This window comes from Artibeus jamaicensis, unplaced genomic scaffold, assembly GCF_021234435.1.
Source record: "Artibeus jamaicensis isolate MK-2021 breed Jamaican fruit bat unplaced genomic scaffold, CSHL_Jam_final contig_490, whole genome shotgun sequence".
Lineage (NCBI taxonomy): Eukaryota > Metazoa > Chordata > Mammalia > Chiroptera > Phyllostomidae > Artibeus > Artibeus jamaicensis.
The window spans coordinates 3,598,860-3,614,631 of NW_026521861.1; the positions used below are offsets into that span (position 1 = coordinate 3,598,860).

The window sequence follows — 15,772 nt, forward strand, 5'->3', positions numbered from 1 at the left end:
GGCAGAGTTAAACCCTCCTGAGTCTCGGCTACTTCTAAGCCAAGGTCATAAAGATTTTAGTAAAGAGAGTCAACGTTTAAAATGGCCATTCACTAGCACTGAAAACACTGGACCCTTCACATTCCCACCTTCCTCGTGACTCAGAAATTGTTCATACTGTCTTGCCCTAAACGCAGCGCTCCACCCAATTTAGCTAACTTCGTTGCTGCACGGCAACAGGACATCGCCGCACAGGAAACCAAGGGGGCATTTTAGACTAAGGATGTCGCTGCCCGGTATTCTGCAAGGGCCACGCCTGCTTCGAACGTCTGCATTCGGGAACATAATCTTCTTCGGGGATTGTTCTGCTTCCCGTATAGCCCCACAGCCAATTTCCCGGGTCTACGTTTCCTCTCAGACTTGAAGCCACGCTGAGGAAATCTCAACTTGGCGGTAAATACGGTAGAACACCTGCGCCCGGGCCGCCGCCGTCGCGGCAGCCAAGGCTGGAAATTAGCTCAATTGCATTCGCCGGGACTCTTCGGGAGATCGCTACCAAGCTGGATCCTCAACAGGCCATTTAACTCAGCGCGGCTCTTTTGTGGCCGCTGCCTCTGGAGAGTTTACAAGCTGTAACTTTATCACACAGACACTGCACACAGCGACTCCTGCCGCTATCAGTTCTGAGGAAAGTCCTTAGCTGTGAGGAGAGGTGAGCAGACGCCTGCCACGAGAATGGGAGGGGCATTCTCAGACACACTTCGTCAACACAAAAACAAAGAAGCAGGGAGAAAGGTTTCGCAAGGAAAGAGGAGGGAGGGGAAGCCGTAAAGAAGAGCGCGCTCCCCTGGAATCAAGCTCTGGGAAGATCAGCCAGACCGCACGGGCGTCTGCGGAGGTTCGAGGCCGCGCACGCTAAGCTCTTGAGCGCCCGGCGCCCCAGACACGCGCGCGTCACTCAATCTGGCCAATCACACGTCTCTATCGTCTCCTACGTTGCCCCGCCCCGCCCGCGGTCGCTCCCGGAGGCACGAGGCCGCGCGCGCGCACTCCCGCCGCTTTGGGGCGCGGGGTGAAGCTAGCTCCCCGCGTCAGTCAATTCAGCCAATCGCGAGCTTCTTCCGTCTCTCCAGGAGCTCAGCCCCTGGAAAGGGAGCGGCGGGGCGGGGTTTCTGCGCTCTGGGGATGGCGGAGGGAGGTAGTGTACGGGCTGGCGACTGGATGTGGGAGAGCTGAAGTGCCTCGGGGTCTGCGGTGCAGTTGAATAGCGCCCCCTTTCCGTGGTCAGGGGGCCTCTCAACTGCCCCGCAGGCCTGGGGTCTCCAGGGCGAGTGCGGTTTTCTGCAGTGGTGGGAGGGGAGGGAGGGCTTCTCCCCCCACCCGGGAAAGTTGATGCCTTTGTTTCAGGAAACAAACTTGAGTGGACTCTGCTTTTCAGGGTGTTTTAGCTACTTAAAAGAAAACGATACGGACAGACTAACATTTACCGCAGTTGTGTTCCTTATCCCTCAGGCCTGGAGGGTCATTGGTTCTAATCACCCAGCCTTGACGTTTAGGGTAGTGGGGAAAAGGTCTGATCATATCCTACGCGTTAAGATTTCAGTTATAGTTCCTCTCATTATGAAGCTGGCGAAACGAAAGCATTCTTAACTATCCAACGTTTTTCTTCTCCTCGACCCCCCTACGGCAGGTTTTGAAGGTATTTTGATGAAAACAAATGGAGGGTCTTTGAGAGAGGCCAGCTGATCTGCCATGGAAAAACTAGTAGTTACCACGTGGACCAATACAACCTTATTTAGGAGGGTAAATGGGAAACGACAGCAAAAAGCAAGAATGAATCACAGCTAAATGAAAGAGGAAGATGCTGGCTTACTTGTTGACGTTACCTGCAATAAAACTCCTTGATAAAAACTGAGGGATATATAGGGGTGTGGGTTAATTCGACTTCCATGTTGTGATTATATTTTGTTTTTTAGAGGTAAACCAAGACTTCATATTCAAGATGGAAAGTCGTGCAGACTCAGCTGTGATTTTACCTGGCACTCCACAAGGCTGTGCCCACGTGCCATCTCCCCACACAAGCAGTAGTTCAAGAAAAGTATGGAAATCTTAGTTCTTTCAATGGGTCAATTTTGTATTTCTGGCTATTGTAGCAGTGGTGGTTTTAAATCTATTGAAGATTGTTAATGAACATAATGTGTAGTAGTAATAAATATATTGAATAATTTTAGGTCTTTCTCCTATGATGATATATCTGACTTTTCCCCACCCCCCAAATTTCATTGTGTATCAATTTATTTAGTTTCACATCAGGGATTTATAACATTGCAAATGGAAGAAGTTTGAATCTGCAGTGTTGTGAAGGTCTTTGGTGGCAGGGTCTAGGTTTTTTCCAAAATTTGTAACAAGCACCTAGAGCTGCGTCAGGCACGTGCTAAGTTGCTGAACAAATGTTTGTGATTACTGGGGTGAGTGTCTCAGCACTGCTGTAGAGAGTGCTGATGTTGCTAAAATAAAAGGAAACTAATGGAGCTTCTAGGAATTGAAGACATTTTGCAATGGCTACTTAAGATATATGGAGACAGAAAGCCATCTAGTGGTGTGTATCTTTATTTCCAGTAGGTTTATTTGCATCAAGAACGTTTTTCTTGATTAACATTATTAATGTTTATGCCTTTTACAGCCTATGAGTGCAACACTTAGAGAACGGTTAAGGAAAACTAGATCTTCATTTAGTTCCTGCTACAGTGTGGTAAAACGTCTTAAAGTAGAGACTGAGGAAAACGAGCAGACCTTTTCAGAGAAACCATCTTCAACAGAAGAAAGCTGTTTGGAATTTCAAGATAATTTTAAACACATAGACAGTGAATTTGAAGAAAGTTCATATTTGAAAAATACCTTCAAGAATATCAATGCATGTGAATCTAAGTCACTTGATACTGGATCTTGCAGTGATCTGCAAAATGATTTTGATGAGAATCTTCCCCAAAAAGGATTAAATGAAGAAAAGGCAAAATTGGTGAGGCAGATTCGGGAGAAAGAAGACCTTCTTCGGAGGCTAAAACTAGTTAAAATGTATAGATCAAAGGTGAGAATAATTCCAGAATTACTGCATCATTTTTTAAATTGTTTATTTTTAATTTTTAGATAACTGATAGGAAAATCATTGAAAAAGAGAAAATTATTTTTAGCAAAATAAGCAATAAACCCAGTATCCAGAAACCTGGTCCAACAACTTTTTAACTCAAATATGTCAGATTGAGAGTGGAGTAGAATAAGCCTCAAATATCAGATTCAACTTTTTAAGAAAGTCCCAGCTCTTGTTTAATGTGTCTTTGAAGCTGCATGTTAGCAGTATTAGAAGTATGAAATGTTAGATGCAGGTACAATGAAAACAGAAGTGACAGCTGACTGGATGATTAAAAAAGTTAAACATGGCCACAGAGTATAATAAAAAGTATTTTCAGTAGTGATCTAAAAATCCAAATTATTAAAATGTCCAGGCATTTTATTTGAAAAAAACAACAAATATATATTAGGTTTTATATTTCAACCCAGATAGATGGAATTAAAAAGAACGCGGGCACACTGAAGAAGATAACCTTTATTTCCCTGGATCATTCGCATATATGCCATTGCTCCTTCCCTAACAATGTGGAATAAATGATGGAATAGCATATCTTGCTCTCTTGAATTTTTAGGATTTTTAAAAAATATATGTTTTATAAGATAGTGAATGATGAAAAATATTTCAAATTTGAATATTCTTATTTTTAAAAGTATAGCTGTAATAGAAAAAGTAGATTTTTATAAACCTATATTGTTGCTTCTCTACATTACCCTATTTAATAATTTTATTTTTTTCCTGAGGGTAAGGAAGACCCAGCGCTCATACCAAACAAAATAGTCATAAAATTCAATTTCGGTGTCATTGTAGAAACCACCTATCCTTTTTCTTGGGTGGAAGGTTCATTCGTGCCCAGTTATGTTGGTACCCTTTAAGCCTCCCCTTGACTGACTGAACAACTTTCATTAAGTAAGTTAAAATAGGATGCCTATCTAGTTATTAACATACACTTATGTTTTTTTCTGTTGCAGAATGACCTGGCTCAGTTACAGCTGTTAATAAAGAAGTGGAGAAGTTGTAGCCAACTGTTGCTTTATGAGTTGCAGTCAGCTATGTCTGAGGAGAACAAGAAACTCAGCCTTACTCAGTTGATAGAACACTATGGGTTGGATGATAAATTGCTACACTATAACAGAAATGAAGAAGAATTTATACATGTTTAATTCATAATTTCTTCTCCAGAATATCTTTGACACTTACATCTTAAAAAATACACATTTTAAAGAGAAGATATGAACCATTAGGGCTTAAAGAAAGGTATTTGGTGAACATTAATTTAGGGCACTCTGTTAGATAAAATATAAGTTTTAAAATGAAGATTTAGTATTGGATAAATTTGCCAAAGAAAATTTGACATTTAAAGAAATGTGAAAAAATTTTACTCATATTTTAAAACATAATTTGGGTAGTTCTGGAAGTCAGTTAGTTGTAATATATTATTATGTTTATTATGGTAAAAGAAGTTTTTTTATTAAATGTTAAAAAAAAGTGAATCAGGTGAATGTCTAAACCTAAAATGGTCTAAAAATGCCTGCCTTTCTCCTAAGTTTATGAACTTTGTTTCCACCCATTTACCACGTATTTCTATCTGGATGGTCTTTTGGGTAATTAAACTCATAGGTCCAAACTTACATTCTTCCTGTCTCTTTACATTTGTTTCTTGTATTCCTCATCTCATTTGGTGAAATGACTGTCTTTCTCTTAGAAAACTGCATATTCTCTTTTCCTACTCCAAGACATCGTGGCCTACAAGGTCTTTCATATCCATCTACCGTTCTAGCTTCATCTGTGAAATAATTAGGCGTAGAGTGTTGACTTAGTTCAGTGTTACTTCTCAGCCAGAAACCGACCTTCATTCAATTGTGTTTCTGGCTGCCCTGTTGTACAATGTTACCTGTCCTGGCCACATACAGAAGTGTGACCAAAGCTGGCCCAGTCTTTGAGAATTTGGAATTGTGTTCAGGGAGAGGAAAGCCCATCTCTTTTTGTGGCTGAAACTGTTGTATGTAAACTTGGAAGCAGAAGAGCTGGTGTACTTCCAGAAATCCTTCCTGAGGGCTTTCTGGATTTCTGCTTTTAGATTCTTTTAAGGGGGAAAACAGCTTTACTTAGTTTTTCTTTTAAAAAAGCAAACAAAAAAGTACCTTTCTACTCATAGGCCCTCTCCTCCAAGTGTATCCCGCTTTCAGCCCACTTCCCTCCCCATGATCTAACAAACTAAATATTTGGTATAGCAGCCCTGGCTGGTGTGGCTTTGTGGGATGAGTGCAGGCCAGCAAACTGAAAGGTTGCTGGGTTGATTCCCAGTGAAAGCACATGCCTGGATTGTGGGCCAGGTCCTTTGTTGGGGACGTGGGAGAGGCAACTGATCGATGTTTCTCTCTCACACCAATGTTTCTTTCCCTCTCTCCCCTTCTCTCTTAAAAAGATCAATAAGTAAAAATATTTGGCATAGCAAGAAACCCAAAGACTCAACTCTTGGCATCCATTGTAATTATTAGTGACATCCATTCTAATTGTTAGTGGTCATGACAGTAAACTGTCACCTACCTACCCCACCACCCACAGTCGCTGCCACACGCAAATTCCTGCCTTTTAGACATTGCCATTGTGATTGGCTTCTGTGAACCCAAGAGGACTGGCCTCACATGGGCCTCCCCTGGGCATGGGATTCCTACGTGGGGTCCCCTGTGAGACTGCTATTTTGTGCCTACCAGCCTTCATCAACTACCGCTCAGCCAGAGGGTCTAAATACAGCAAGGGAAGTGGTTTAGATGCTGAGGGTGCAGGTTGGCTGCAGCTGCCCAATGCTGACTTAATATCCCCTGGAGTCACCCTTACATTATTTCTTGGGGGGAACTATAGTATCAGTGGGAGTCTGGTTCTGGGCCAGCTGATGAGAGCAGAGGGGGTCACAGGAATGTCTGGGTGCTGAGAGCTCCAATAGCATAGTGGGTACTCCAGCAACAGGAGGTAAGGTCATGGAATGTGGATCAAGCTTATGGGAGAGTGGGGCATAGGAATGCCCATGAGGTGGTCCCCTAAAAAAATTTCTGTTGAGTTGTACCTCCATTTAATAGGATAGATTTACAGGTATACCTCAGAGGTATTGCAAAGAGTTCAGTTCCAGAACACTGCGATAGGGGAGTCACATGAACTTTTTGGTTTCCCAGTGCAACTTAGCTAATTTTAGTCCAAGAGGCCTAGTTTTGGGCCCATCTCAGTTTTTGATGTGCCTTTCTTGCTAAACTCAATCATTTCTAGCTTTTGACTTAAAGTGAGAGTTTTGTGACTTCACTTAACACCACTTAGAGGCCACTGTAGGGTTATAAGTTGGTTTGCTTTAAATTCCCCATTTTAAATTCCCCGAGACACAGCCTTAAATGCTGTGTCTCAGGGAATAGGGAGGCCCAAGGAGAGGAACGGCGAAGGGTGGAGCACTTAGAACACACACAACATTTACTCATTAAGTTCATCATCTTGTATAGGCATGGTTTGTGGCACCCCCAGATAATTACAATAGTATCATGAAAGATCACTGATCACATATAACAAGTATATTATAATGAAAAAGTTTGAAATATGAGAATTACCAAAATGCGATACAGAGACGTGAACTGAGCAAATGCTGTTGGACACATGGCGCCTATAGACTTGCTAGAAGCAGTGTTGCCACAAACCTTTACTCTGTGAAAAACAGTGTCTGAAGCACAATAAAGCAAAGTGCAATAAAATAAGGTGTGTTGCATCAAAAACCGTAGAATAAAGTTTTTATTCTTAAAAATGAAAGCTACCACTTAGCACTTGCTTTGTGCTTCAAAAGTATGTTAACTCATTTGAGTATTACAATTATCAACATCACAATTTTCAAGATGAGAAAACTTGAGATAAAGTAGTTATGTAAAAACTAGACTTCCAGTCAAGATGGAACCAGGCACCCCAGCTTCAGAGCCCTACTCTTAAGCCCAATGCTTGAAGATATGCTATGTTTGACTCAGTTAATTATATTACTTTTAAGTAATACAGATAATATTTTAAAGGGGTATGTAATACGAATGTACTTGCTGTTAGTTCAGCAGAAGGTGAGAGCAATCGGTACCATGGACAGTATCAAAAGTAGGGTGCATGATCCATGTGTCCTTCCACAGCCAACCCTCAAACCAGAGGATACCTCCTGTTGAGAAGTGCAATTAGAATATGGTCTAGGGACAAGGGGGTCCTGCTAACCTCCACTCTATACATGTCTCGAAGCTGTGACGTTCAAGCAAGAAGCATTGCCAGTCACCCAGGGTGGCTAATAAGAGGTAAAAATCACACAGGCTGTTTGATTTGTTGAGACTTGGAAATCCACAGAGCATGGCCAGTGAAATTTATGGCACTGACTACTAGCAGAAGGAGCCTCCATGCAGCTAATTTAGGTGACATGGAATTTGTATCACCAGAGGGGAAAGCCCCATATTCATGGTTGACTCCATCTGACAGGACAGAGAAATTCTGACGATCTCATCTAACATATAAAGTATTTGTACTCTTCACATGTTGTCTACCTTTGGGTCCATCCTCCCAGCCCACCACAATCCCCTTGTGAGATAATTTTGAAGGACCTTAGATGTAGGAACTGTTACCGTTGGGCACTTCCCTGCTGAATCAGAAAAACTGAGTACTTCAGGAGTCATTCTAGCACTAAGGAGGGAAAGCTTCAAAAGTGTTGGTCCTATTATTTCTCTTACTATTCCCATTCATACACTGGTATGGGTGACCAGTAATGGTATTATCCCAGCAATTTCTAAATAGATTTGAAATCTGAAGATTTTTTCTCAATAGGTTTTATAATAGCTCTCTTGCTTTACCTACATCCGTGTACATTGAACATGATGTTGCAGATTAAACTTGACAATTAATTCATAAATTGCAGAACAATGAGACAATGACATCACTTGAAGACTGTAGTCAGTGATCCCAGTGGTGTCACCTTGAAATGCAGTGCTCTGTCCACCGGCTATTGAAGGGCAAAGCAGTTTTCTGACCAGTTAACTTCATGATTTAATCCTCACCTGCATGAATACAGCAATAAACTTTCCATGGAAGTCAGAAAACACTTTTCTCTCCTGTTTGCTAAACCTTCCTGGTTAGGACACAAAATTGAGTTCTGTTACAATGACTATGACATGTAGAGGATTATGTTATGTTTGTGTTGAAGAAAAAACGTCATAATTTATAAATGATTTGGGGCTTAGCAAGAGTAAAGAGTTCACCATATTCTCATTGCTAGAACAAGGAATATTCTTAAATGTTCTGGTAATTTTTTTCCTGATTATACAATAGAATAAATGTTTATTGAAGAAAACTTAGGAAATAAAGAAAAGTATAAAAATCATCCATTGTCTCATAACTTCAAGTAATTTATAAAATTGGAAATGGCACTTGAGGTGAAAAATAATTTCTCTTTGTCTTTAACTTTCTATACTATTACTGTGGAAATACTTTTTGATCAAATTGAGATGAAATAAAATAGATTTTCAATACTTTCTGAGTTAAAGTCTTGTTCATTCTTGAAAACAACAATTCATGATATTTTATACACTTATTTATACAGGATAAACATTGTTATAATTACAAAGCTAAAATGAAATAATTTGTTATTAAAATATGCAACTGAGAAGTAGTTCTACTTAAATTTCCTTATATGAAAAACCAAAAAATCATTTTAATCAAATTGTTTTTTAAAAGATCGATTGGCTTTGGGTTTCCCACCAGTGTTTTTACAAGGGAACAAGAGCAGGAAATGTTTTCATCTTTAATCTCTCAACTTCGGCCTCCAGGACTGAAATCTGTTTGGCTTGTTCCTTTGAAGTATTTCTTAACTTTTGCTGTTGCATCATGTTCTCATATCGTTCTTTCGCAATTTTTTCACAAGTCAATATAGACCCTATCCCAAAAATGAAGAATTAAAGGAATTACTTGGGTTATTTTCTACACGTTTCAATGTAGAAATAGCATTCAGAACAAATGAAACATGGGCATGGCATGCTGGTAGCTTTATAACAACTGCGCAGATTTCAGGAATACTGAAATTTAAAGAATTTAAAGAACCTACAGTTGAGTAAAGGGAAAAAAAGCTTACCCATGGCATTACAGATGTCTTTTCTCTCTGAGACAGCCACCAACTCTTCTCGTAAATTGCAGCTTAGAGTATAATTTGCCACATCTTTTTGATTGCTGACCTTTTCCAGTTTTTTAAGTAGTTTTTTGCAGTTTTCCACATTCTTTTTGTGGGTCTGAAATGTTTGTTCCCATGACAACCCACAAAAATAATTTAAAAAATATATTTTATAAAGATATTATTCTTAAAATGTAAATTTATTATCATCATTAAGAAATCATGTAATCACCATATCCCTAGTGCCTAGCATAATGCCTGCACATAGTAGGTACCTAAATTATTTATTAAAAGATGGAATAGTATGATAATACCACATTTCAGAAAAACATCTTGTATATTCTTAAACATGGGAGAATAATAAAACACATAGCCTTGAGATTACTTTGTTTTCACTTTACATATACTACACAATCAGATCTGAGCATTTGTTAAGCAGTTATAAAAAATAAAAAACCTTTACAAGTCAAGGAAAGACTATCAATATTTTGAATGTACAAATTACAACCTAATGTGAAACAGGAAATTCACATACACTCAGATGTCTCCCAAGGGGTTAATCTTAATAGTCAAAGAAGTGCTCCAGGTTACCAGACTTGTTATGGTGGCAAACACTATTCAGGGACCTCTAATTACATCCTGAAGATCAATAAAGGATCTCAACTTTGTTAGGTTCTGGTCGAGTTCGTGATTTGGAACACCATTACTTTGTATAAATGATCACAACTGTTGGCATTATAATGGTCAATATCTATGAGGCCTACCTTATCTAAAACAGCGATGGTTTGCTCCATTATTCCAATCTGAATAGCAATCAGAGTCTCATAGTTTGGTTCATTTAGAAACTTTGAGAGAAGAAAAAAAGATTCAATATATATAAGAACATCTTCTCTATTACTTTCGATAGAAAACTTTATAAAGATTATCTTAGTTTTGAAAGATCCTATTTTCATAAAAACTATACATCTAGGTTAAGATTCCTCTGACTTTTGTGCTATATTGTATTTAGCCACTAAAATGCTCACCTATATGCTAATAATTACAAGTTCCTAGAGATTATTTTCCCATTCACTCAAATCACCAAATATTTCCCGTCCCATGCGAGTCCCATGTTAACAGTGTGCCAGTTACAGACACTGAAGAAGACACAAAGATAAGTCACATGATCCGCTGTCAAAAAAAAGAGAACATGTAGAATTGATTAGTTGCCAGAAAATATGTAAAATGACATGCAGCTTCAAAGGTTGAGATGGGATGTGGTTTCTCTGGATTGGGGGAAATCAAAAAGTTTATGTAGGAGATGGCATTTTAGCTAGATTTTGAAAAATAGATTTGGGATGTGAAAAAAAATGAGGAAAGATATTTTAGGAAGAAGAACTCTTGGTGAGCAAAGGCACAGAGAGAGAATCCGAGATAATAGTAGTCAGCTGGGTTTGAGAATACTTATGTGGGGGCAGAGGAACAGAGGGACAGTGGGAATGAACTTGAAAAATAAGCTTGAGGAACACTGAACACCCACTTAAGGATTTCATAATTCATTTGCCAGGTAAGAAGCGGAAGTTTAAAATGTCTGAGCAGAGTAGTAATGCTATTAAAGCTGAATGTGAATATTAATTTGACAATAGTATATGGTATAGCTAGATAAGAGAAAGAGCCAAAGTCAAGAGACCAGTTAGGAGATTATTATAAAATAGTCTAAATCATTGGAAAGGAAGTCCTGAGTGAGAGTAAAGGCAGTGGGAATAGAGAACCAGGGAATGCAGAGATAAACGAGGCAAGACATGGAAGGCAAGACAGAGAGGGTACTCACAGACAACCACACCTTTAAGACTGGGTGTGTGGCTGAAAATATCAGAAATAAGCAAATTAAGAAGATTTGCTATTGGCATGTGGAGAATATAGAAATAGGGCTCTGGAGGTCAGGGCCAGAGAGCTTGGAATGGAATTAAAATTCAATTGGAATCCAGAGAGCTTGGATTAGTCTTTTAAAAGAGATCATTGGAGTTAGAAAAATAGAGATGATAAAAGGAGAGGGCATGGAAAGAAACACAAGCAGAGTTAAGGGCAGAGTCTCAAAAAATAGGTATATTTAAGAATTAGAAGCAAAAGAGAAATCAGTAATAGAGGCAGAGTGGTATGACATGTTGGAAAAAAATAAGGAGAAAACAGGGATGTAAAAGCTAAAGCCACACCGGCCCTGGCTGGTGTGGCTCAGTGGATTGGGTGCTGGCCTGTGAACCAAAGGGTCACTGGTTCAATTCCCAGTCAGGGCACAGGCCTGGGTTACAGGCCTGGGTTGCAGGCCAGGTCCCCAGGTAGGGGCTTCCAAGAAGCAACCACACATTGATGTTTCCCTCTTTGTCCATTTCCCCTTCTTTCTAAAAATAAATAAATAAAATCTTTTTAAAAAAAGCTAAAGGATTGGGCAGTTAAGATGGTCAAATGCCACACAGAGTTGAAGGATGGTGATGACCGAGAAAGTGACTACTGGATCTGACAATTAGGAAATCCTTAGTGAACTGCAAAACAGAACTATAGAACTGAATGGGTCACAAAGAATCCAAGGCAGCAAATGTAAACTACTAGAAGAAAAAGAGTTCATAGACACACTATGAAATACTACTGGCTTAGAATATGCTTGATATCACAGAGGCTTCTTATTAAATACTGGTGAAATAAATAAATGCACTAATGAATAAAATTAAAATTATATAGTAGGGCAGGGAGAACTTACTTTCTGACGTTCTCTTGAAAAAAACAGCATCTGAATATCCCAAGCCTTTTGATTTAGATCTTCCATTTCCATCTCCATTTTCTTATGTTCCCATTCAATCTGAAATATTCCTTTGTGGATATCTTTAGTTTCCATCATGCTAGCAACTTTCTTTTGTCCTTGAGCCTTAAAAAATAAGGTACATTCTGATATTTCTATAATATGATTCTGAACAAAGAACAGAGAATATCTGAAGCTGTATCCTGTAATTAGAAAACACTTAGATCACAGAGATAAGTTTTTTTGTGTAAGAATATAGCAAATATTTTAAAATTACTTCTTGGGCAAAATCTGATCACTATAAAGCACAATAGTTGCTGAACAGAAGGAATTATAAGACAAAGGTGAATGGCATAGCCAGTGGACCTGCCAATGATTAGGCAGACCAATCCCCCATCTTCCAATCTGTGTGCATTTGCAGCCTGCTTCCCGGTGCTCTAGAGAAACTTTAACCAAAACCTCAAAGGCAGACACATTACATTAAAGGGAATAAAGGTTTTTAAGAAAATGCAGTGGCCATCATATCAGAAACTCTGTAAGCCAGAAGAAAATGGACAACTTTGTCATGAAAATGAAAGAGTAAAAAATATTTGATACAGCAAGTAATACGTGGTTGTTTTTTCTCTTTAAAAAGTGATAATTACCCGAATCACAGAATTCAGGTCTTCAATGATGTTCCTGTTGATGAGAATTGCATCAGAATAATCCAGCAATAACTGGAAATTTTCCACTTCTACTTGTCCTTGTTTAAGGAGAACTTGGATTGTCAAATTCAGTTGGAATTTCACTTTCTCTTCCTGCAACCTAAATTGAAAAAGACCTCCAAGTCAGTAGTGGCAATATACTTATATTTTAAATTTCACCTGTTATCTGAGAATATAAATCCAAACTTAAATTTCTTTTAGTAGAAGGAAAAGTTGCTGGAAATTAGTGTGGAAAATATTTTCCCAATGATGAGCTTTCCCAGAGATCTCCATGATGCCTCTTCTTATTGGGCTGCTCAAAGAATGAAAGGGACAGAAATACATTTGCAAACTTTCTCTCTATGATTTAAAAATATTAATAATATAACTGTGATCATTAAGTAGAAGAAAATAAAGATGCTACCAAAAAACAAATTTATCGAAGTCCTGTGTATTGACTTTTGACATTATATTAACAATATTTGATATGCTACTTATCAAATCTATTTCTGGGTAATTCATATATCTCTGAATAGCCTAGATCTGAAAATGATGTATAATGTTGAGTTTGGAAACATCAGGAAAATATTTTTCAATGTGGCGACAAATATAGCCCAAAGTAAAGCAAGGACAAAACAGGATCCCCATCAGCCAGCAAAATACAACAAGCCCCCCTAAAGAAAAAGATATTGGCTGGTTATGTATCTAAATGGAAATTTCTTGGATACTTGCTTAATTTTTCACACAGTTGTTCATATGGCTTGAGCACAAAAGTACTCAGTAGCAGAAACAAATTCTCTATATAGAATAGTTTTATGTGGAAGAAGCAGATGAAAAAATACTAAGATTTTTCCAAAAGTTACCTATTTCCTATAATAGCAATGGAACATGTAGGCACGTTCCATTTGGAAATAAGGTATTCTGTAACAAGGGGCACTTGGAAGTCCGAAGAGATAGATAGGTCTCTGGTAGCTGTAGGTTGGTGTGTAGGCATTCCTCCCCCATGGTAATATAAGCTAACCTAGCCTTTGCTTAGACTTTGAATAAATGAATGTGAATGAAAGGTTTGATTTACAGAATAAGTTCACGGGACACTCTTTCAATTTCCTGTTGCACCTTCTCATCCTCGTCACCTCTCCTCCGGTGAAAAGCCACCACTTCCATTAAGCCAGCTGCTTTCTGCTTTACCTGAGGAGACCAAACCACAGACATCTCAGAGCATATGGAGCTATAGAAATAAAAGCAAACTCATTTTAAAAAAACTTTAGAAAACACACTTTTCTTAACTTTGCTAGAAAACCCTAACAACCTCATCTTTCTAAGAGATTAATACAAATTTAAATCCCTGCCATTATGTAATAAACAAGATATCTAAAACTTATATGTTATCTCCCATAATTTGAAAAGTATCAAATTTTCTTCTTGCTGAAAATCAAATATGCAAACAACTAGAATTTTTCTTATATCGTATTTTAAAATTTGTTCTCTTCACATTAAATTATAAAATCATTTATACCTTATCAAAAATATGCAAACCTAATGTCTGTGGCACTGAATTTTGGGAATTTGGGGGAGAGGAGGTAGGGGTGGTCAAGAAGCAATAAGAGGAAGGATTCTCTTTCTAATTAAACACACTCTCAACTTGTTATCCTTTGCTACATTTAAAAAATATTATAGCAAAACTATAAAGATGTTTCTGGTGAAACATAATTCTAATCTATGCAAAAGGAGATGAAGACTACTCAAGGCCAAGGCAGAGAGGAAAGGGAAGTTATGTGTACAACCAAGAGAAATGTAATGTGAGCCATAAATGGAAGCCACGTATGTGACTTGAAATTTTGTAGTAGCCACATTATAAAAAGTGCAATTAAACAGGTGAATTAATTTTACTAATGTATTTTATTTAACACAATGCATCTAAAACACTACCATTCCAACTTGTAATAAATATAAAAATATTGAGACATTTTCTATTATTTTTTTATTATTTCTGAAGTCTTCTCAATCTTGTGTATTTTCCCTTACAGCATGTCTCCATTAGGACTAGCCATACTTCTTTCAGGTGAGCAATAATTCATGTAGTGAGTGACCACCCTTTTGGACACTGTGGGTCTACACAAGCAGAGACCTACACTTAGACCTCAGTAGCACTAATGTTAATATTTTATTTCATCACTATTCTTAATATTACTAAATCTTACTCTAGCAGGAAACTGTATATATTTAGATTTTCTGTAAGTATTGACCACCATAAACCATATATTTTATATTAGTACATTAGATGAAATTAAATGAAATAAAATGTTATGACATACTTTTTGTTCGTTTTCCACTTTCACTCGTCTGGTCGTACAGAAATGATTCCAGACCAAGGGGTTCAAGCCTTCTGGCATGTTGTTAATGTTGTCCAGGTCATCCATGGCTTTCATTAACTGGGCAAAGGCATCGGCATTCAATTTCCCAGACCCTGGCCGCTCTCCAAAAGGCACGATACTAGTCATATCTGAGTGCGGTTTCTGTTTGTGGATCCTGGTATTATCAATAACAGCCTATCAACATTTCGTATTCTCATACACACACAAAAATCAATGTTAAATAATATCACCCTTACCATAGGTATGACATTGTGTAACACTTTCCTTGGGCACTTGAGGGCACTTGAGGGCACTTGAGAGAAGAGCAGCTACTCTGACCTGTTTCTACAGCCTCTGGACCCCCAGATGTGACCTTGGCTGGACTAGAAGATGTCCCTAACTATTGTCAGCACTGACAGATCTACCTGGATTAGAAAATGTCTCCCTTCTTAAAGGAGAAATAAAGAGTTTCCCGGATGAGCAAAACAAAAACAAAAACAAAACCAAACCACAGGAGTTCATCACCATTAAACCAGCTTTACAAGAAATGTTAAAAAATCTTCTTTAAGCAGTAAAGGAAAGGCCATGACCAGAAATAAGGAAATATAAGAATTAAAAAATGCACCCTTCTGTGTATTTTAAGGTAGCAAGTACATGACGAAGACAAGAGTGATGCTTCCTTGTTCTGTCCCACAT

The 15,772-nt window shown here is 38.4% G+C and overlaps 2 protein-coding genes across 4 annotated transcripts in view; one reads left to right on the forward strand and one right to left on the reverse strand.

The window, feature by feature from the left end:
- Positions 1-670: 670 nt before the first annotated feature.
- Positions 671-5,374, forward strand: SFR1 (SWI5 dependent homologous recombination repair protein 1). Of its 3 annotated transcripts, none has more exons than XM_037159526.2 (4): positions 671-691; positions 1,956-2,077; positions 2,663-3,067; positions 4,078-5,374. In XM_037159526.2, exons 2-4 carry the CDS (start codon positions 1,982-1,984, stop codon positions 4,267-4,269), a joined length of 693 nt encoding a protein of 230 aa, XP_037015421.2. In that variant the 5' UTR covers positions 671-691; positions 1,956-1,981; the 3' UTR covers positions 4,270-5,374. The 3 variants fall into 3 exon arrangements, with proteins under 3 accessions (XP_037015421.2, XP_037015420.2, XP_053524588.1); XM_037159525.2 differs by lacking the exon at positions 671-691 and adding an exon at positions 1,118-1,177; XM_053668613.1 differs by lacking the exon at positions 671-691 and adding an exon at positions 1,184-1,678.
- A 3,389-nt stretch (positions 5,375-8,763) lies between these two features.
- The window catches only part of CFAP43 (cilia and flagella associated protein 43), an 82,089-nt gene continuing 75,080 nt past the window's right edge, over positions 8,764-15,772 (reverse strand). The window contains exons 32-38 of the mRNA XM_037159523.2: positions 15,038-15,251; positions 13,798-13,910; positions 12,684-12,843; positions 12,001-12,165; positions 10,031-10,111; positions 9,231-9,384; positions 8,764-9,035 (exon numbers count right to left, since the gene is read on the reverse strand). Of these exons, the coding sequence (XP_037015418.2) occupies positions 8,869-9,035; positions 9,231-9,384; positions 10,031-10,111; positions 12,001-12,165; positions 12,684-12,843; positions 13,798-13,910; positions 15,038-15,251 (1,054 nt within the window). The 3' untranslated portion in view covers positions 8,764-8,868. The remainder of the gene's footprint in view (positions 9,036-9,230; positions 9,385-10,030; positions 10,112-12,000; positions 12,166-12,683; positions 12,844-13,797; positions 13,911-15,037; positions 15,252-15,772) is intronic.